Source organism: Chiloscyllium punctatum, chromosome 5 (assembly GCF_047496795.1).
Source record: "Chiloscyllium punctatum isolate Juve2018m chromosome 5, sChiPun1.3, whole genome shotgun sequence".
Taxonomy (NCBI): Eukaryota; Metazoa; Chordata; class Chondrichthyes; order Orectolobiformes; family Hemiscylliidae; genus Chiloscyllium; species Chiloscyllium punctatum.
This window is the reverse complement of record NC_092743.1, coordinates 108682490-108705965: the sequence shown is the minus strand read 5'-3', so window position 1 is coordinate 108705965 and position 23476 is coordinate 108682490. Positions and strand designations below refer to the sequence as shown.

The window sequence follows — 23476 nt, the reverse complement described above, 5'->3', positions numbered from 1 at the left end:
TCAAAAAACTCAATCAAGTTTGTGAGTTGACTATCCTTAATTAGTCCTTGCTTTTCCAAATACATATACATCCTCTCCCTCAGGATTCCCTCCAACAACTTGCCCACCAACGACATCAGGCTCTCTGGTCTATAGTTCCTTGGCTTGTCCTTAGTACCTTTCTTAAATACTGGCACCATGTTAGCAAACCTCCAGTCTTCCGGCACCTCACCTGTGACTATCAATGATACAAATATCTCAGCAATTTCCCTAGCTTCCCACAGAGTTCTAGGGTGCACCTGATCAGGTCCAGGGGATTTATCCACCTTTATGTGTTTCAAGACCATAAGACCATAAGACATAGGAGCGGAAGTAAGGCCATTTGGCCCATCGAGTCCACTCCGCCATTCAATCATGGCTGATGGGCATTTCAACTCCACTTACCCGCATTCTCTCCGTAGCCCTTAATTCCTTGTAACATCAAGAATTTATCAATCTCTGCCTTGAAGATATTTAGTGTCCCAGCCTCAACCGCACTCTGCAGCAATAAATTCCACAGGCCCACCACTCTCTGGCTGAAGAAATGACTCGGCATTTCTGTTCTGAATTTAGCCCTCTAATTCTAAGGCTGTGTCCACAGGTCCTAGTCTCCTCACCTAACGGAAACAATTTCCTAGCGTCCACCCTCTCCAAGCCATGTATTATCTTGTAAGTTTCTATTAGATCTCCCCTAAATCTTCTAAACTCCAATGAATACAATCCCAGGATCCTCAGCCGTTCCTCATATGTTAGACCCACCATTCCAGGGATTATCCGTGTGAATCTCCACTGGACACGCTCCAGTGCCAGTATGTCCTTCCTGAGGTGTGGGGACCAAAACTGGACACAGTACTCCAGAGCTGGGGCCTAACCAGAGCTTTATAAAGTAGCACAACGGTGCTTTTATATTCCAACCCTCTTGAGATAAATGACAAAGACATCCAACACTTCCTCTTCTGTAATATGGACATTTTTCAAGATGTTGCCATCTATTTCTTTATATTCTGTATCTTACATGTCGTTTTACACCGTAAACACTGATGCAAAATATTTGTTTAGTATCTCCCCAATCTCCTGCGGCTCCACACAAAGGCCACCTTGCTGATCTTTGAGGGGCCCTATTCTCTGAGGAGAAAGTGAGGACTGCAGATGCTGGAGATCAGAGCTGAAAATGTGTTGCTAGAAAAGTGCAGCAGGTCAGGCAGCATCCGAGGAGCAGGAGAATCGACATTTCGGGCATAAGCCCTTCTTCAGGAATCTTCAGGGCCCTATTCTCTCCCTAGTTACCCTTTTGTCCTTAACGTATTTGTAACAACCCTTTGGATTCTCCTTAACTGTGTTTGCCAAAGCTATTTCATGTCCCCTTTTTGCCCTCCTCATTTCTTTCTTAAGTCTACTCCTTCTGCCTTTATACTCTCTGTCTATACCTGACATATGCTTCCTTCTTTTTTTTAACCAAACCCTTAATTTCTTTAATCATCCAGCATTCCCTATGCCAACCAACCTTTCCTTCCACCCTAAATTAAAGGGTGTCATGGGGCTGAGTTGAGTATGGTTGCCATTACGAAAGAGATAGTGCTAGAAAAGTTAAAAAGTCTTAAAATTGATAAATCTCCTGGCCCCGATGGGATACACCCTAGAGTTCTGAGAGAGGTTGCTGAGGAAATAGCAGAGGCATTGGTTGAGATCTTTCAAGAGTCACTGGAGTCAGGAAAGGTCCCGGACGATTGGAAGATGGCTGTAGTAACCCCCTTGTTCAAGAAAGGATCAAGGCAAAAGATGGAAAATTATAGGCCAATCAGCTTAACCTCGGTTGTTGGTAAAATTCTAGAATCCATCATTAAGGATGAGGTTTCTAAATTCTTGGAAGAGCAGAGTCTGATTAGAACAAGTCAACATGGATTTAGTAAAGGGAGGTCATGCCTGACAAACCTGTTGGAATTTTTTGAAGAGGTAACAAGTAGGTTAGACCAGGGGAACCCAGTGGATGTGGTCTATCTGGACTTTCAAAAGGCCTTTGATAAGGTGCCACACGGGAGACTGCTGAGCAAGGTGAGGGCCCATGGTGTTCGAGGTGAGCTGCTGGGATGGATTGAGGATTGGCTATCTAACAGAAGGCAGAGAGTTGGGATAAAAGGTTCTTTTTCAGAATGGCAGCCGGTGACGAGCGGTGTCCCGCAGGGTTCGGTGCTGGGGCCACAGCTGTTCGCATTATATATTAATGATTTGGATGAGGGAACCGGGGGCATTCTAGCGAAGTTTGCCGATGATACAAAGTTAGGTAGACAGGCAGGTAGTACTGAGGAAGTGGGGAGGCTACAGAAGGATCTAGACAGGTTGGGAGAGTGGTCCAGGAAATGGCTGATGGAATTTAACGTGAGCAAGTGCGAGGTCTTGCACTTTGGCAAAAAGAATATAGGAATGGACTACTTTCTAAATGGTGAGAAACTTAATAAAGCCAAAGCACAAAGGGGTCTGGGAGTGCTAGTCGAGGATTCTCTAAAGGTAAACATGCAGGTTGAGTCTGTGATTAAGAAAGCGAATGCAATGTTGTCTCTTATCTCAAGAGGGTTGGAATATAAAAGCAGAGATGTACTACTAAGACTTTATAAAGCTCTGGTTAGGCCCCATTTGGAGTACTGTGTCCAGTTTTGGTCCCCACACCTCAGGAAGGACATACTGGCACTGGAACGTGTCCAGCGGAGATTCACACAGATGATCCCTGGAATGACAGGTCTAGCATATGAGGAACGGCTGAGGATACTGGGATTGTATTCGTTGGAGTTTAGAAGATTAAGGGGAGATCTAATAGAGACGTACAAAATAATACATGGCTTTGAAAAGGTGGATGCTAGAAAATTGTTTCTGTTAGGCGAGGAGACTAGGACCCGTGGACACAGCCTTAGAATTAGAGGGGGTCATTTCAGAACGGAAATGCGGAGACATTTCTTCAGCCAGAGAGTGGTGGGCCTGTGGAATTCATTGCCACGGAGTGCAGTGGAAGCCGGGACGCTAAATGTCTTCAAGGCCGAGATTGATAGGTTCTTGTTGTCTAGAGGAATTAAGGGCTACGGGGAGAACGCTGGCAAGTGGAGCTGAAATGCGCATCAGCCATGATTGAATGGCGGAGTGGACTCGATGGGCCGAATGGCCTTACTTCCACTCCTATGTCTTATGGTCTAACAGGAATATACTTTCTCTGGCCTCTCATTATCTCATTTCTGAAGGCTTCCCATTTTCCACCTGTCCCTTTAGCTGCTAACATCTGCCCCCAATCAGCTTTTGAAAGTTCTTGCCTAATATTGTCAAAATTAGCCTTCCTCTAATTGAGAACTTCAACTTTTAGATCTGGTCTATCCTTTCCCATCGCTATTTTAAAACTAATAGAATTATGGTTGCTGGCCCCATACTGCTCTCCCACTGATACCTCAGTCATCTGCCCTTCCCAAGAGTAGGTCAAGTTTTGCACCTTCTTTAGAAGGTACATCCACATACTGAATCAGAAAGTTTTCTTGTACACACTTAACAAATTCCTCTCCATTTAAACCCTTAGCACTATGGCAGTCCCAATCCATGTTTGGAAAGTTAAAATCCCCTACCATAGCCAACCTATTATAGAACATAGAATGTAGAATAATACAGCGCAGAACAGGCCCTTCGGCCCTCGATGTTGCATTGACCTGTGAACTATTCTTAGCTCATCCCCCTACACTATCCAAAATCATCCATGTGCTTATCTAAGGATTGTTTAAATCTCCCTTATGTGGCTGAGTTGACTACATTGGCAGGGAGGGCATTCCACGCCCTTACCACTCTCTGCGTAAAGAACCTGCCTCTGACATCTGTCTTAAATCTATCACCCCTCAATTTGTAGTTATGCTCCCTCGTACAAGCTGACGTCAACATCCTGGGAAAAAGTCTTTCACTGTCTACTTGATCTAATCCTCTGATCATCTTGTATGTCTCTATCAAATCCCCTCTTAGCCTTCTTCTTTCCAATGAGAACAGATCCAAGTCTTTCAGCCTTTCCTCATAAGACCTTCCCTCCAGACCAGACAACATCCTGGTAACTCTCCTCTGCACCTTTTCCAATGCGTCCACATCCTTCCCGAAATGTGGGGACCAAACTGTACACAATATTCCAAGTGTGGCCGCACTAGCGTTTTGTATAGTTGCAGCATGATATTGCGGTTCCGGAACTCAATCTCTCTACCAATGAAACCTAACATACTGTATGCCTTCTTCACAGCAGTATCCACCTGGGTGGCAACTTTCAGGGATCTATGGACTCCAAGATCCCTCTGCACATGCACACTACCAAGAATCTTTCCATTGACCCAGTACTCTGCCTTCCTATTATTCTTTCCAAAGTGCTTCACCTCACATTTAGCTGCATTGAACTTCATTTGCCACCTCTCAGCCCAATTCTGAAGTTTATCCACGTTTCCCTGCAACCTGTAACATTCTTCCAAACTGTCCACTACTCCACTGACTAGTGTCGTCTGAAAATTTACTAATCCATCCACCTATGCCTACATCTAAGTCATTTATAAAAATGACAAACAGCAGTGGTCCCAAAACAGATCCTTGTGGTGCACCACTAGTAACTGGACTCCACACTGAATATTATTCTTACAGATAGCTGAGATCTCCTTACAACTTTGTTTCTCAATTTCCCACTGACTATTAGGGGTCTATAATACAATCCCAATAAGGTGATCATCTCTTTCTTATTTCTCAGTTCCACCCAAATAACTTCCCTGGATATATTTCCGGGAATATCCTCCCTCAGTACAGCTGTAATGCTAACCCTTATCAAAAATGCCACTCCCCCTCCGCTCTTGCCTCTCTTTCTGTCCTTCCTGTAGCATTTGTATCCTGGAACATTAAGCTGCCAGTCCTGTCCATCCGAGAGCCACGTTTTTGTGATTGCTATGATATCCCAGTCCAATGTTCCGAACCATGCCCTGAGTTCAGCTGCCTTCCCTGTTCGGCCTCTTGCATTGAAATAAATGCAGTTTAATTTATCAGTCCTACCTTGTTGTCTGCTTTGTTCCTGCTGCCCTGACTGTTTAATTCGCTTTTTTTTCTCAACTGTACCAGTCTCAGATTGATCTCTTTCCTCACTATCTCCCTGGGATTCCCCCTCCCCCCCCACCTTACTAGTTTATATCATCCTGAACAGCTCTAGCAAATCTTCCTGCCAGTATATTAGTCCCCTTCCAATTTAGGTGCAATCCGTCCTTCTTGTACAGGTCACTACTATCCCAGAAGAGATTCCAATGATCCAAAAATGTGAACTCTTCTTCCATACGCCAGTTCCTCAGCCATGCATTCATCTGCTCTATCCTCCTGTTCCTACCTTCACTAGCTTGTAGTACTGGGAGTATTCCAGGTATTACTACCCTCGAGGACCTTTTTAAATTCCTGCCTAACCTTCTGTATTCTCTCTTCAGAATGTCATTCTTCTCTTTCTCTATGTCGTTGGTTCCAATGTGTGCAATAACCTCCTGCTGGGCCCTCTCCCCTTTGAGAACATTCTGCACCCTCTCTGAGACAACCTTGATCCTGGCACCAGGGAGGCACCACACCATTCTGATCTTTTGCTGCTGCCCGCAGAAACATCTGTCTGTACGTCGGACTAGAGAGTCTCCTAATATAATTGATCTGTTAGAACCCAATATATATGCCTCATTGCATTAGAACCAGTCTCAGTACCAGTCTCAGGCTGTTCGTGCTACATTTCTCTGAGAATCCATCACCCCCTACATTTTCCAAAACAACATACTTGTTTGAAATGGGGATAGCCATAGAAGACTCCTGCACTACCTGCCTACCTCTCTTACCTTTCCTGGAGTTAACCCATCTGTGTGACTGTATTTGCGACTTTTCTCTCTTCCTATAACTGTCATCCATCACACCCCCTTGCTCTTGTAAATTCCTCATTGTCTCTAACTGTCTCTCCAACTGATCCATTCGATCTGATAGAATTTGCAACCAACGGCATTTATTGCAGATGTAATCCTCAGTGACACATAAACTCTCCCTAAACTCCCACACCTGACAAGATGAGCATATCACTCTACTAAAGGCCATTTTTTGCTTCTTTCAATCTACAGACCCTGTCTTATTCCTGTACAGAATACTGCTGCAGGCTAACTCAATGCTTGTGGCTAATATTTTTAAGTTTAATCAAGAGACCTATCTCAATAAAACATATAATCAAGAAAGAACCCACTCTACTCGCTACTGTAGACTTATTGTGAGGTCACACTTAAACTATTCACTTATTTGTTTCGGTGCTGTGACCTCTCCCAGACAGGTCCTCTAAGATTAGTTGTGAATTTCACTGTTTGTTAACTTTCCCAACCACACTCCGATGTCCAGCGATACATGAATTCAAACAGCAAAGGCAGTAACTGTGCAGGTTCACAGTTGACAGTGTGCATTTCTTTCTCTCTCTCTCTCTCTCCTGCACTGATCTGACCATGTGCTGCCTTTGTCTGTCCTTCTCTCTTTTAAAAGTGCTGTTGTTTTGACATTTTTCCCCGAAAATTCCAAATCAATGCAACAGCATATAAAACAGTAATTGCTGCCCGTAGAATTCGAGGAAATCCCCTCTAACACCTAAAATACCTCAAAAAAGGAGCAACCTGTTACAGCCAGAAATTTTTCCCATCCTCCATCTTGGATTAGTTCCTATAAACAGGGAGGAGTCTAAAGTGTAGTTGTAGAAAAGCACAGCGTCAGGCAGTGTCCAAAGAGTAGGAGAATCGACCTTTCGGCATAAGCCCTTCATCAATTCCTATAAACAAACAAGACTATCCTTTACATTCAACTGATTGTTGTTTTAGTGATTTTGGATTCTAAATTTTGACAGTGGAATGAGTTGAAACTTTATAATGTCTTTAACTGACAGAGAACTGTTTGGGAGATCATGCATAAAAGGAAGCTACAAAATGTGCTAGACAAATTACACGTGTCAAGAAAAGAAATTACTATTAAATGATATCTTCTTATACTTCACAGTTGTAACCTAACCTGGGTTCATTTGAGATTTTGCCTTAGAAACAGCTTTCAGGGTTGAGATAACAAACTTTGGTGTCACTTGGCATTGCTTAACAGAACTCCTGTCACTTTCGAAAGTGAACATGTACATCTTTGACTTGACTGCATTAGGCCACCAAGTTTGATGATTAATTGGAAAGATAAGAAAAAAAGCAACAGCAAGACAGTGGAGTGTGATAAAGGCCTTCAGGATGGGGGCTGAGGAGTGATGGCAATGAAAGAATTGTCATGCTTCATGCCCTTTGCTTTCCTGATGATCCATACTGATAACAGGTATTCTTCATTAGTTGTTTCAAAACATGATGCTCTTTTTAATACAGAACTCCTTGTTTCTTGTTGACTAAGCCAATGATGTACCCTATCCTTGGCTAGTAACCGAGTTATGAGTGGGCAGGGCACTCCACACAATGCATGGCCATTTCACTTTTTGTTCCTTTCATAGTTTTATCTGTCCTTCTTGCTTTAGTTTAATGACCTATAGTGGTAGGAGGAAACATCACAATTGGAATAGGATATGTGTTCTAGAATTGCTGGATATAATGGCTTTCTATTACCTTTTAGAGACGTGCTTCATGTTGGAAATAAAGACAAGTTAATGATGCATTGCACCCAGCTGTGAATCACTGTTACATTTTCACTTTTCCTGAAGAAATGAGCTTGACTCACATTCTTCAAAGTAAAATGTGATCCATGATCACATTTCAGAAAGCAAACTATATTATTTTTGTTGTTCCACTTTCACTCAGTGCATTTGATATTTCAGTTTTTGGAAATAAATCTGAAATCAATGAACAGTGAAGTATCATCAGTTGTTTAGAGATCATGTTTGCTGTCTTACTCCCAAAAGAAAAGAAGATTATCAGAGAATGCTCTTTTCATTAATATTTTAACCACGCATTTGTTTATGGCAGCACCTTTTCTCCTATGTCATATTAATTCCACAAGGGCTGGCCTTTATGGTCATCTTGTTACCTCTTAATTTCTGTGTTACACGTATTGTGACTTTTTTTGCCTAAAATTCCTTTTATTTTTCAATTTTAGCTGGTATGTAACAAGGTCTGAAGTTTTCACTGGCCACTGTATGATCTAGTATTATAATCTTCCCTAGTTGCAATCTATCAGATTTAAAATCCATGTTGACACTTAAAAATTTCTCAATAGTCTAATTTTCCCATGCAAGTCTCTGAAATGTTCTACAGCTTTAAAGACCTCTGCCACCACCCTGCCCCCTCTCATTTCTCTTCCATCATGCCCTTGTGTTGTGCCTCTGGCCCTTTTCCTCCTTTCTACTAGCTGTCATCAGTGGCAAAACTTTCAGTCTCTGGCTATATTTCTCAGAGTGATTGATCTCAACTATTTTCTCCATCTTGAGAATTCTGACAACTCATCCGTTCAACCAAGTCACTGCTCTCAACTATCCACACAGATTTAATATCCAACCTTTCCATCCTTAGTAGCTTTGGCTATTTCTTTCATCAAAGTTGTTTTATAAATGCAATTTGTTGTTGAACCTGAAATCTTCCTGTTCTGATGGCTCAGCTACCCATTAAATATGTTTCCTGAGAATTACATATTATCAGAAAATCTGTTATGCTGTAAGGCTTATAGCATGCTCCAGAATTGCATGTTTATACTAAAACAAAACAGCAGCAATTGCACAGCAAATCAGCTTTTGAATGAAAACCTTGGTTCACATTTTGGTTAAAACCTGGCATTAGAAATATGCTGTGCTGCCTGAGTGGCAAAGCTAACTGAAGACATGTGAACTGAGTAATGTGCAGGTAAGAAGGAGTAGAACCTTTAAATCACTGTCAGCTTTTTCCAATTTGCATAATTGTGATATAACAACAAATGTATTGTTGTTATTTTCTCTTTCTGAGATTAATGAGATATAACCAGAACTCAGTACATCGACCTGTCCTCGACTCACTTCTGACACTGTAAATGCTGCTTAAAAGATTTAAGACAGTCAGCTAATTAGGTTTCAGAAAAATCTGTCATTGTAAATGTGAAAAAGCGCTTAACTTTCTGTTGCAGAGGAGGGGTCAGGAAGGAACAAGAGCATCATACACATTACATATAGAAGCTAGAGTTTATTTTGGAATTAAAATGTTTGATAGTTGGGAAGAGAAATTCAAAGCTCAAAAAGAAAGGAGAAAAGCTGCTATCAGCACTGTTTCACAGTGACACCAGATAACCATCACAACAGGATTCTTTAGGCTGTTGAGCTTGGCCAAGAGTTTCGCACCAAACTGCTTTTTGTTTAACCTTAGCAAAGAACTTAGGATTACTTAGAATGTTCCACTGGTTACTAACTGAATTTTTGAAAGAGATTTAACAAGGCGCCTGTTTGATAAACGTTAATCCCTTTCTATACTTGCCCTTTGATGTAATTCAAATTAAGAAATAAATTAAATTACAGAAGTGATAAGTGGTTTTTTTAAGTTTATCACATCACTGAAATCACATAGACATTGGTATTTCTATTTTAAAAATGTGATGTTAACTAAAAAAAAGTAAACATGTAAAAGTAGTGAATTGATTTGGATATCTTTTGATGATAAAGAACACTAAATTGTCTACTCATTGTAGTTTGTATTTGTGCAAGGTGGTTTGTTACACATGGATAAATACCAAAATTTGTTTTGTGTTTCTGTGCGATCTTTGTGGGAAGGCAGAAAAGTAAGACACAACCTCAAGGATATATTTAGTAGGCATTCCTGATAAAGGGCTTATGCCTAAAACATTGATTCTCCTGCTCCTCGGATGCTGCCTGACCTGTGCTTTTTCAGCACCACAATTTTCGACTATAGTTAGTAGTGAGGCAACCAACATAAGAGAACACCTCACTTGAACATGTCCTTACCGATCTACCTTTCACAGATGCATCTGTCCTTAACAGTATCGGGAGGAGTGACCATCTCATTCCAGTGACGTTAAAGGAATTATGTTTCAACTCCACATTGAGTGTACCATCCATCATGTTGTGTACCACGTGATGCTAAATGGGACAGTCTTGGAGCATAGCTAGCAACTCAAAGCTGAGCATCAGAGGGACTGTGTGTGAACCATCAACATCAACAGATTTTTGTTCAACCACAATCTGTAATTTCTTGATCCAGCATATCATATCACCCCCACTCTAGTATGGTCACCAGAATGGGATATCAACCCTGTTTGAATGAAGCATGCAGGAAGTCATGCCAGGAACAATGCACCTAAGTACGAGGTGTTAATCTCATGGATTGACAACACAGTAGTACTTGATCAGCAGGCATGCAATAGACAGGAAAAGTCATCCCATAACCAAAAGATCAGACCAAAACCCCGAAGTCCAGCTATTTGCAACTGCCAGTTTCGGGGTTTTGCAAATGGTAGTGGACGTGTAAACAACTATCTGGAGGTAGAGAGTCTACGAATATCCTCATCTGAATGGAGAGAGAGCCAAGCAAATCAGTACAAAACACAAGGCTGAAGTATTTGCATCTGTCTTCAACTAGAAGTGCTGAGTGAATAATCCATCTCTGTCTCCTCTTGAAGCCCTGAACATCACAGACACCAGATTTCAACCAATTTGATTTATTCCACTTGATAGCAAGGATCGGGTGAAGGCGCTGTCACTGCAATGGCTACGGAACATGATAATATTATGACAATAGTATTCAAGACTTATGTTCCAAAACCAGCTGAGCCTCTAGCCAAGTTGTATCAAAATGGCTACAACTCTGACATCTAATGAGAGAAATTGCCCAGCAATGTCCTGTGCAGAAAATGGAGGGCAGAACCAACCCAGTTGATTAACACTCTGTCAGTTTCTCTCCATTATGAGCAAAGTGTCAGAAGGGGTTGTCGATAATCCTATTAAACAGTATTATCAAGCAAGTAACCTGCTTCCTGATGTTCAGTTTGGCTTCCACTAGGATGACTTTGTTTCTGACCTCATCACGAGCATGTTTCAAACATGTTCAAAAGAGCTGATCTCAGAGGTGAAATGAGAGTGATTGCCCTTGACATCATGGCCACATTGGATTGAGTATGGCATCAAGGAGCCAAAACTGGAGTCAAAAGAAACAGGGAAAACTCTCTGCTGGTTGGTCATACCTTACACAAAGGAAAATGGTTTTTAGATGTCATTTACCTTAAGCCTAGGACATCACTGCAGGAGTTCCTCACGGTATATCCTAGGCCCAATCATCCTCAGTTATTTCATCATTGATCTATCGAACCTTAACAACAAGACTAAACAACAATCCAGGTTTGTTCAAAAAACCATTTCAGTTGCAGGACACTAACTTTATGCTATAAATTCTATGTCTTATGGTCTTATGCTCTATTACCACCTGATGAAGGAGCAGCACTCCAAAAGCTAGTGCTTCCAAATAAACTGTTAGACTACAATCTGGTGCGGTGTTATTTTTTAACTTTGCTAATTATTGCACATTGTTCAGCACCATTCATAATTCCCCAGATACCAAAGCAGCTCGTGTCTATATGCAGCAAGTAGTGGACAATATCCAAGCTTAGGCTGATATGAGGCAGTGACTATCTCCAACAAGAGAGAATCTAGTCCTTGAACCTTTATGTTCCAAGACATTATCATGATTCAATCTCCCACTGTCAGCAGTCTGGGATTAGCAATGATCAGAAACTGAAATTGACCAGCCACCACTGTGGCTATAAGAACAGGTCCGAGGCTTGGAATTTAGCAGTAAGTAATTCTCCTCCTGTCTTCCCAATAACTGTCTGCAAGGTACAAGTCAAGAGTGTGATGGGATACCCTTGAGTGACCTGGATGAGTGCAAGTCCAACAACATTCTAGAAGGTCTTCACCATCCAGAATAAAGCAGCCTTCTTGATTGGCACCCGATTGCCACCTTCAACATTCACTTACTTCACCATAACCCAGTGTCAATAGTATGTACCATCTAAAAGATGCACTGAAGTAAATCACAAAGGGTCATCTGACAGCACCTTCCAAACCTGTGACCAATATCACTTTGAAAGACAAGGCAGCAGATACATAAGAACTCCACCACATGAAAATTCCTCTACAAACCACATACAACCTTCACTTCAAACTATATTTCCATTCCTTTATAATTACTGCATTCCAAAATCTGGAACCTCCTTCCTAACTGCACTGTGGGTGCACCAACACCACATGGACTACAATCATTCAAGAAAGCTGGTCACCAGAACTTTTTCCAGGGAAACTAGAGGTGGGCAAAAAAAATGTTGACCTCGCTAGCGATGTTCACATCCCATGAATGAATCTTTATGCTGTAAAAAATAATTTTTCCCTGAATGTTTGATCACAGCATTATTATTTGCATTTATAATTGATCACCTTGTTGCAAGCTTTCTGAAGCATCCCTTTCTATTTTAGTACCTCAGTACAAAAGTTATTATTATCTATTAAATGCATACCAGGCCACCATTGTTCTCTGTAATTCTTATTATGTAGAGCTATTGACAATGTAACAGTTGAAATATTGTACTCGATTGCACATCATTATAAGAATATACAAGACCAGAAGTATTAAAATGTTCATGTTTACTCAATTTTCTGTTGAGCTGAGTGAAACAATCGTCTTGCACTATCACTCCTTACAGTTCATTTTAAATATTCACCTTTCGCTGAATTAAATCTAAATTGTTTTTCTGCCATCACTCCATTAAATTGGAAATGTGCATCACATGCCATTACTATGATTATGTTTAATATATTGACGATCCTTTTGTTTACTTTTTAGGGTATAGATTCACATGAATATTTTCCCCTTCTCTTGCTTAAAACCTAAGTGGTTGATCTTTAATGTGCCCTTTCCAGTGTCTGGGTGCCTTACTCATGGAATGGTGACCAGAATTGTAGCTTGAGGAGAATTGTAGCTAGGTCAGCATTGGCTGTGACCTCTAAGCTACTAGTTCTCTGACCCAACCTGCTGTACACTGCACTTGTCCTGACTTCAGCAATCTAGACTTGAATACCCTATGCTACCAAACCCCTGTCTTGCATCGTGTTCTGCAGTAATAACATTTAACTTATGTTTGACTGTTCATTATTCTTTACAAAACCTTACAATTTGCCACATTTAATTACATCTATCACTTGATGGCCTCTGTACGCAATTAACCTGTTCCTGGTTGCTTGCAGGTCCTTTCAGTTTGTCATGAATTGCAAACTTGGAGAGAGTTTTTACTGTGTCCACATCTGAATCTGTATATAATTGCAAACAGCAATAGCCTCCAGGCCATAACACCCTGCCATAGCAGAAGTATGCATGAGAATTACCTATTGGATGGTCAAAAACTCTGTCTTACAAAACAAGTATTGAACCTACTTTGCCATCAGTTTCATCGTCATTGACACACACTGGTTCTCCTCTCCTTGACATATTAAACTCAAATCCACATCCATCTCTTGTCCTGTCCTATCTCTAACATTACCTAAACTTTATATTCCCTCTTAAATGTTTTGATTCACTAACTCTCCATTTCCATGCACCCTCCTCAGCCCATGCTCCACATTAGGAGCAGAGACTTCAGCAGTTACCTTCCTAAATTTTGAAGATGCCCAATTGAACCTCTTGATATATCTTTTCCTATCTTTTAAGAGCCTTCCTTATTCCAGCCACTTGGCTGAACTTCTCACTTTCTCCAAAAGCCCCCACCATTTCTTTCCTAGCTTGATATCCATTTTTGTTTATCTACCTTTTGTTTTCCATCAGATCAAAATTGGAAATAAATTAGATCTCAGCCTGTTGTCTAGATTCTCTAATTGAAGTTAGAGACATTTGTCCCACCTTAGGACAAAGGAAAATATTTTTAATTATTGCATGTACACCTAGTGACTTTGGGTGAATTTTTCATAATGATGCATCATGAGCAAGTAGTTAGTTATTTAACCAAAATGTCCTTTGGAGGAGTACAATATGAATTGTCTCAAAACTGAGCACTAGACAATCCGCTTGAAGTTTGGTGGATGGAATGCAGAAGGATGGCAAGATGCTTGTGGTTTACAAAGGATTTGCTCCAAATTCAATTGTACAGAGGCATTTTTTTCTGGCATAACTGTTTATGTCAACATAGTTTAAGATTCCATAAGCATTTTATCCAATAAAAATGCTGTTTCAAAACTTCAATTACATATTTGACTATACCTAGTAGAAAATGAAGTTTGTACATCTTACCTTCAACATGTACTATTGCAGAGAAAATATAGTCTGGAGATCATTTGAGCAGTGTGTGTCAGCAAAGTAATACTTCAAGAAAGGAAAAAAAGGATGAGCATAATTTTGTATTTAAACAATGCAGGGAAAACAGCTTGCTGATTTTCAGTGTCAGTAATTTTCTGTTGACTGGATGATAGCAGTTAAATGTTGGTGAATATCAGAGAACAATAGAGTGTTGCACTGCCACACTCCTACTCCTACCAATGTCAAGTAAAACCAATATAGGCCCAACGCTTCATGTTATATATAGTCAACATGACTAGGCTATTGCCATTGGCACTTCAAAAATTTCCACACAAAGACAGAATTAACTCTATTTCAGGCCAGTAAATAAGTTGGGATTTGAAAACTTTAGAGTCATAAAGCTTTACAGCATGGAAACGGTCCAACTCGTCCATGCTGACCAGATATCCTAAATTAATCTAGTCCCATTTGCCAGCATTTGGCCCATTATCACTCTAAACCCTTCCTATTCATGTCGCATCCAGATGCCTTTTAAATGTTGCAATTGTACCAGCATCTGAAAAATGTATTGCTGGAAAAGCGCAGCAGGTCAAGCAGCATCCAAGGAGCAGGAGAATCGACGTTTCGGGCATAAGCCCTTCTTATGCCCGAAACGTCAATTCTCCTGCTCCTTGGATGCTGCCTGACCTGTTGCGCTTTTCCAGCAACACATTTTTCAGCTCTGATCTCCAGCATCTGCAGTCCTCACTTTCTCCTAATTGTACCAGCATCCACCACTTCCTCTGGCAGCTCATTCCATACACGCACCACCTTCTGCATGAAACAGTTGCCCCTTAGGTCCCTTCTAAACCTTTCCACTCTCACCTTAAACCTATGCTGTCTCGTTCTGGACTCCCTTACCTGAGAAAAATGTCATTGGCTATGTTTTTATAATTTTCGATAAGGTCACCCCTCAGCCTCTGACACTCCAGCAAAAATAGCCTCAGCCTATTCAGCCTCTCCCCATAAGATCATAAGACATAGGAGCAGAAACTAAACCATTCAGCCCATCGCTGCTCTGCCTTTCAATTATGGTTGATAAGTTTCTCAACTCCATTCTCCTGCTTTCTCTCTGTGAGCCTTAATCCTTTTACAATCAAGAATCTATCTATTTCCATCCTAAATATACTCAATGACCTAGCCTCCACAGCCAGGGTGCGAGACATCTCTGACCGGCTTGAAAGGATATTGGAGCGGGAGGGGGAGGATCCAGTTGTTGTGGTCCACGTTGGTACCAACAACATAGGCAAGACGAGGGTGGAGGACCTGTTTGGGCATTACGAAGCACTAGGCAGGAAATTGAAGCACAGGTCCTCAAGGGTCATAATCTCCGGATTACTGCCCGAGCCACGTGCCAATTGGCATAGGGACAAGAAAATTAGGCAAGTAAACACGTGGCTAAGGGATTGGTGTGGGAAAGAGGGATTCCACTTCATGGGGCATTGGCATCAGTTTTGGAACAGGGGGGATCTGTACCATTGGGACGGTCTCCACCTGAACCGATCAGGTACCAATGTTCTAGCGAAGAGGATAAATAGGGTGGTCAGTAGGACTTTAAACTTCTGAGTTGGGGGGAAGGGAAAGTGAAAGCGACAGGGAGTATGGAGGTAAATGGAAAGATAAGCAGCAGGATAGCATGTTTCCAGGCGGATTTAAAATTGAGGCAGACTGAGAATGCAGAAAAAAGCAAGGATAACTTAGGACATATGACTTACAACATCTCTAATAAGGAAGTTAGCATTAAGGCACTTTACCTGAATGCTCGTAGCATTCATAACAAAGCCGATGAACTAATGGCACAGATAATAGTGAATGATTATGATGTAGTAGGCATCACAGAGACTTGGTTACAGGGGGGTCAGGACTGGCAGTTAAACCTCCATGGTTTTTCAACTTATCGAAAAGACAGAGAGGTGGGCAGAGGGGGTGGGGTTGCCTTGTTAGTTAAGAACAAAATTAAATCTATGGTATTGAATGACATAGTGTCGGATGATGTGGAGTCTGTGTGGGTGGAATTGAGGAACCACAAAGGCAAAAAAACCATAATTGGAGTTGTGTACAGACCTCCTAACAGTGGTCAGGACCAGGGACGCAACATGTACCGGGAAATAGAGAAGGCATGTCAGAAAGGCAAGGTTACATTGATCATGGGTGACTTCAATATGCAGGTGGACTGGGTAAATAATGTTGCCAGTGGATCCAAAGAAAGGGAATTCATGGAATGCTTACAGGATGGCTTTTTGGAACAGCTTGTCATGGAGCCCACAAGAGAGCAGGCTATTCTGGACCTAGTGCTTTGCAATGAACCAGACTCTATAAAAGATCTTAAAGTAAGGGAACCCTTAGGAAGTAGCGACCATAATATGGTAGAGTTCAGTCTGGAGTTTGAAAGGGAGAAGGCAAAATCTGATGTAATGGTGTTACAGTTGAATAAAGGTAATTATGAGGGCATGAGAGAGGAACTGACTAAAATAGACTGGAAGCAGAGGCTAACTGGGAAGACACTAGAGCAAAAATGGCAGGAGTTTGTAGGTATAATTGAGGACACTGTACAGAGGTTCATTCCCAAGAAAAGAAAGATTAACCGGGGAGGGATTAGACAACCTTGGCTGACAAAGGAAGTCAGGAAATGTATTAAAGAAAAAGAGAGATCCTATAAAGTGGCTAAGAACAGTGGGAAATCAGAAGATTGGGAAGGATACAAAAGCCAACAGAGGATAACAAAGAGTGTAATAAGAAATTAGAGGATCAAATATGAAGGTAGGCTAGCCAGTAATATTAGAAATAATAGTAAAAGTTTCTTTCAGTACATAAGAAACAAACGACAGGCAAAAGTAGACATTGGGCCACTTCAAACTGATGCAGGGAGCCTAGTGATGGGAGATAAGGAAATAGCAGGAGAACTTAACAAGTACTTTGCGTCAGTTTTCACAGTGGAAGACATGAGTAATATCCCAAAAATTAAAGGGAGCCAGGGGGCTGAGTTGAGTATGGTTGCCATTACGAAAGAGATAGTGCTAGAAAAGTTAAAAAGTCTTAAAATTGATAAATCTCCTGGCCCCGATGGGATACACCCTAGAGTTCTGAGAGAGGTTGCTGAGGAAATAGCAGAGGCATTGGTTGAGATCTTTCAAGAGTCACTGGAGTCAGGAAAGGTCCCGGACGATTGGAAGATGGCTGTAGTAACCCCCTTGTTCAAGAAAGGATCAAGGCAAAAGATGGAAAATTATAGGCCAATCAGCTTAACCTCGGTTGTTGGTAAAATTCTAGAATCCATCATTAAGGATGAGGTTTCTAAATTCTTGGAAGAGCAGAGTCTGATTAGAACAAGTCAACATGGATTTAGTAAAGGGAGGTCATGCCTGACAAACCTGTTGGAATTTTTTGAAGAGGTAACAAGTAGGTTAGACCAGGGGAACCCAGTGGATGTGGTCTATCTGGACTTTCAAAAGGCCTTTGATAAGGTGCCACACGGGAGACTGCTGAGCAAGGTGAGGGCCCATGGTGTTCGAGGTGAGCTGCTGGGATGGATTGAGGATTGGCTATCTAACAGAAGGCAGAGAGTTGGGATAAAAGGTTCTTTTTCAGAATGGCAGCCGGTGACGAGCGGTGTCCCGCAGGGTTCGGTGCTGGGGCCACAGCTGTTCGCATTATATATTAATGATTTGGATGAGGGAACCGGGGGCATTCTAGCGAAGTTTGCCGATGATACAAAGTTAGGTAGACAGGCAGGTAGTACTGAGGAAGTGGGGAGGCTACAGAAAGATCTAGACAGGTTGGGAGAGTGGTCCAGGAAATGGCTGATGGAATTTAACGTGAGCAAGTGCGAGGTCTTGCACTTTGGCAAAAAGAATATAGGAATGGACTACTTTCTAAATGGTGAGAAAATTAATAAAGCCAAAGCACAAAGGGATCTGGGAGTGCTAGTCGAGGATTCTCTAAAGGTAAACATGCAGGTTGAGTCTGTGATTAAGAAAGCGAATGCAATGTTGTCTCTTATCTCAAGAGGGTTGGAATATAAAAGCAGAGATGTACTACTAAGACTTTATAAAGCTCTGGTTAGGCCCCATTTGGAGTACTGTGTCCAGTTTTGGTCCCCACACCTCAGGAAGGACATACTGGCACTGGAACGTGTCCAGCGGAGATTCACACGGATGATCCCTGGAATGACAGGTCTAGCATATGAGGAACGGCTGAGGATACTGGGATTGTATTCGTTGGAGTTTAGAAGATTAAGGGGAGATCTAATAGAGACGTACAAAATAATACATGGCTTTGAAAAGGTGGATGCTAGAAAATTGTTTCTGTTAGGCGAGGAGACTAGGACCCGTGGACACAGCCTTAGAATTAGAGGGGGTCATTTCAGAACGGAAATGCGGAGACATTTCTTCAGCCAGAGAGTGGTGGGCCTGTGGAATTCATTGCCACGGAGTGCAGTGGAAGCCGGGACGCTAAATGTCTTCAAGGCCGAGATTGATAGGTTCTTGTTGTCTAGAGGAATTAAGGGCTACGGGGAGAGTGCTGGCAAGTGGAGCTGAAAAGCGCATCAGCCATGATTGAATGGCGGAGTGGACTCGATGGGCCGAATGGCCTTACTTCCACTCCTATGTCTTATGGTCTTATGGTCTTATGGCCTTCTGTGGTAGTGAATTCTATTGATTCACCATTCTCTGGCTGAAAAGGTTTCTCCTAACCTCCGTTCTAATAGATATTCCCTTTACTGTAAGGCTGTGCCCTCTAGTCCCAGTCTCTCCTACCAATGGAAACATCTTCCCAATATCTACTCTGTCCAGGTCATTCAGTATTCTCTAAGTTTCAATGAGATCCCTCTCATCCTTCTAAACTCAATCCAGTATAGACACAGAGTCCACAAACTGTCCTCTCACATTAAACTGTTCATTCCTGGGACCATTTTCGTGAATTTCCTCTGAACATGCTCGAGGGCCAGTACATCTTTCCTGAAATATAGGGCCCAAATCTGTGCACAATACTCCAAAAGTGGTCTGACCAAAGCTTTATAGAATCTGTTTCATATTCCTTGCTTTTATATTCAAGTCCTCTCAAAATAAATGCCATCACTGGATTTGCCTTCCTAACTACTGACTCAACCTGCAAGTTTACCTTGGGAAAATCCTGGACTAGAATTCCAAGTTTCTTTGCACTTCTGACTTCTGAATTTTCACCCCATTTAGAAAATAGACCATCCTCAACTCTTCCTATCCAAGTGCATGACCTCACACTTTCCCAAGTTGCACTCCATCTACCACTGCTTTGCCCACTCTCCAAACCTGTCCAAATCCTTCTGCAGCTTCCCTGCCTCCTCAATACTCCTGTTTCTCTACCTATCTTGGTATCATCTGCAAATTTAGTCAGAATACCCTCGTTCCTTCATCTGGATTGTTAATGTATAAAGTGAAAAGTTGTGGTCCCAACACTGAGCCTTGTGGAATGCTACTTGTCACCGGTTGCCACCCTGAGAAGGACCCTTTAACCCCACTCTCTGCTTTCTGCCAGACAGCCAAGTTTCTGTCCATGTTAGTACCTTGCCTCTAACATCATGGGCCCCTAGCTTACTCAGTAACGTCCTGTGTGGCCTTCTTAAAGTCCATTGGGTGTCCTTGGTCTAATCTGCTTATACTTCCTCAAAGAATTCTAGCAGATTTGTTCGACATGACCTCCCCTTGATGAAACCATGCTGTCTCTGTCCTATTTTACCATACACTCCCAAGTATTAGGAAACCTCATTCTTCTTGATGGATTCCAGGATCTTACCCACAACCGAGGTTAGGCTAATCGGTCTGTAATTTTCTGTCTTCTGCCTTACTCCCTTTTTAAACAGGATGTTATGTTAGCGATTTTCCAGTCCTCTGGGACCCTCCCTGATTCAAGTGATTCCTGAAAGATTAGCTCAAGCCCTTTAACCTTGGCAACATCCGTGTAAATCTTTTCTGAACCCTTTCACGTTTCACAACATCCTTCCTATAGCAGGGAGACCAGAATTGAACACAGTATTACAAAAATTACAAAACATAAACACTAACATTTTTTCTAAAATGTATCTTCATCTGCTTTATGATATTTTAATTAAGAAGTTTTATCTTTGAGTTTTTTGTGTTTGTAAATGCAGCATTTGTATATTACATAGAATTTCATGGAATATTGCAACATAACTTGCAATATAATTTTTAGAAACACCCCACAGTGTGTCAATGTCAACATTTATGTACCCACATGGGTCTCCTCCCATTCTACTTCATTTTACACTATCTTACCCTATTTTGTGCCAAAAGTTTTGATTAAAATCTCTAGAAGACCAAGAAACAACGTTCTGACCAGCATAAGAATCATCTCAACAGCCTTGTGAACAGTAACCACTAAACAGCTTTCACACTCTATCCCTTTATCCATAACACCCATTTTGTGTGTTTGTGTGTGAGAGAGCGATAGGGAATGAGTTTGCAAAGGGATTAGACTATTAATTAGTATAGTCATATGCTGACAGTCAAAATTATAACCTATGCTTAGTGACTAGCTACGTACAATAAATATTAAATCTTGTTAAGTACAGAAACCTGGTGAGTGCTTTATGTCAGCAGACAAAACCCTGGCTGTCTCACTATGTGACTGTTACAAGTTACAGTTCCTTTCCAAATAAGGTTTGTTCCACATCCTGTGTCATGGCTGAACACTTCTGAGGTGTTCCCAATTTAAATTGGATGGATAGAGGCCATTATGATGCAATGGAAAGTTGACAGTGGCTATTGAGTTTTGATCTTCCACGTACCCCAATATGAAACATGACAGCAAGCAGTTTGCAAGCTCTATAGAGCTCATCTTTACATTTAGTGCATACTCCAGTGGTTGCTGTGCCATCCACCTCCACCCTGCCTGCTCTTCCCGACCCATGAAAGTTCAAGTTGAGGAGGGTTCAGCATGTTTGGGCTCTCCAGACGTAGACACCCTTAAGATCACCTGACTGAACCTCTGGGGCCAATTGGCTCCATTGTCAAGCAGTCTACCTCCACCCCAGCTTCAGAACTGGGAGCAACACTGAAACATAACATGAAGGAAACGAAGAAAAACCTTTTGGAGGGAACTTTGGTAGCACAGGTGACTATGCGCTATATATATAAAATCGTTTATTTGCCAATTTCTACTGGTTTTGCATGATATCTGTTTGTTTGAGTGTCTGTACTTAGCCCAACTGTAACTGCAAAAGTGTGATGAATAATTCCACGTCTGTATACATTACATCATGAATCAATATCTATGTTGAAAACCTACTGTAGCATGTGGAGTCAAGATGAGCAAAGCATATATAGGACAGTAGGTTCTGCTGGTACCATTTCCCTTCTTGGTCAAGCATCTCTAATATTTCCCTAGTCTCTGTGTGCAAAAGTGATAGTGTGAATGAGGTGATCAGTAGTAATGTGTGGGTCAGGAGGGTGCGCAGAGTACAGGGTACAAGTTTATTAAGATTTCCAAAGATTAGGGACCCCACAGATCTGTGTTCTGTTTAACAGAATACTGTTCTTGCTCTCTGAAGGGACTTAAGTTGCAGCCCTCCTTCACAGATTGAGGGATTTACCCTGCTGACTCTTGGTGTGGTTGCAGCCATTTTCTTTCTCATTGCATAGTTTTGATTTCCAGCAAGATGGAAAGCAACAGCAAATGTTTTTTGGGCTGGTCTTCAGCCTGCATCTCTATGCACCAGGAAGGCCCTGAACATCTTGATCGCGTTCCTGAAATCACTTCACATGAACTCTCTAGAATACACAGCTCCCCAGGACCCTACGTAATCCATCTCCATGGCTTCCATCTGCCCACCTTTTCACTCCACCCATTATGTATATGTGACCATGCCAGGTGTGGTCATACACTGTCTCCCCCTCTACTAAAGCCAGGCTGCTTCACATGTCATCTCCCTTGTCATCCATCCCACCCAGTCTCCGGCCCCCAATTGAAATCCACAAAAAGGTTCTCCAGTTTCCTTTCTGTGGCAGCAAACCCACTTGTTCCACAAGCTCTTCTCCCCTTTGTTTTTCTGAATTGACTCGACCATCTGACTGTGGCCCATCCCCTTGAGCAACCTAACTGGACAGCCCCAGGCAAGATATGTCTCATTCCTATACATATGGTCAACTATATTTGCCTTACCTCCAGACAAATCATGATGCACTCAGAGGTGTGGACCTCCTGACCAAGAGCACCCCAACTGAACACCGCACTAAGGACAGTCTGGAGTACTATCAGAGGCTGCCGTTGACTAACTGCTTCAGGACCTCCATGATGGATGCCTTCATGGACTTCAGTGAGGTCTACCCTCTTAAGATTGACACTTGCTGCTTGTTTGCTGCACAGGCGTTGTGTTTGCTGCATAAGCTGCTTGCACATGGTGCAAATGTAAGATTGATGAAGCACACTGCCATACAGCAAGATGTACAACTGCGTTGAATGAGGACTGCTGAGCATCAATGCATGCTTTTTTTAAAATTCATTCATGGGATATTGGCGTCAGTGTCTGGGCCAGTATTTACTTACCATCTCTAGTTGCTCTTGAGAATTGGTGAGCTGCCTTCTTGAACTGTTCCAGTCCATGTATTTTAGTTAGATCCACAATGCTGCTGTGGTGGGGGTAGAATTCCAGAATTTTGACCCTGTGACACTAAAAGTACAAGGCCCTGAACATCCTGATCTCCTTCCTGAAATCACACCACATGAACTCTCTAGAATTCACATGAACTGTCTTGTTCTTCAAGATAGAAGTGGTCGTAGGTGTTGTTGAAGGAGCCTTTGTGAATATCTACCGTGTATCTTGTAGGTGAGCATTATTAGGGGAGGGAGTGAACGTGGTGCCAGTCAAGCAGGCTGCTTTGACATGGATGTTGACAAGATTCTTTAGTGTTATTGAAGCAGCACCCATCCAGACAAGTGGAGAGTGTTTAACCACGGTTCTAACTTGTGCTTTGTAGATGGTGGACAGTACTTGGGAAGTCAGCAGGTGAGTTACTTGCTGCAGAATATCTAGCCTTTGACGTGCTCTTGAAGCCACTGTATTTACATGGCTAGTGCAGTTCCTTTCCTGGTCAGTGGTAACCCCTAAGATGTTGTTAATCACACAACACCAGGGTATAGTCCAACAGGTTTATTTGGAA

The 23476-nt window shown here is 41.9% G+C and overlaps 1 protein-coding gene across 5 annotated transcripts in view; it reads left to right on the top strand.

Annotated features, from left to right (window-relative positions):
* Nucleotides 1-23476, top strand: part of bbs9 (Bardet-Biedl syndrome 9) — a 546582-nt gene that overhangs the window by 254863 nt on the left and 268243 nt on the right. Inside the window, exon 21 of one of the 5 annotated variants that reach the window (XM_072571018.1) lies at nt 9970-12530. The exons of the other annotated variants lie outside the window; for them this stretch is intronic. Coding sequence (XP_072427119.1) covers nt 9970-10020 — 51 coding nt within the window. The 3' untranslated portion in view covers nt 10021-12530. Of the gene's footprint in view, nt 1-9969; nt 12531-23476 lie in introns of those variants that run through there. 5 annotated transcript variants of the gene reach the window in all.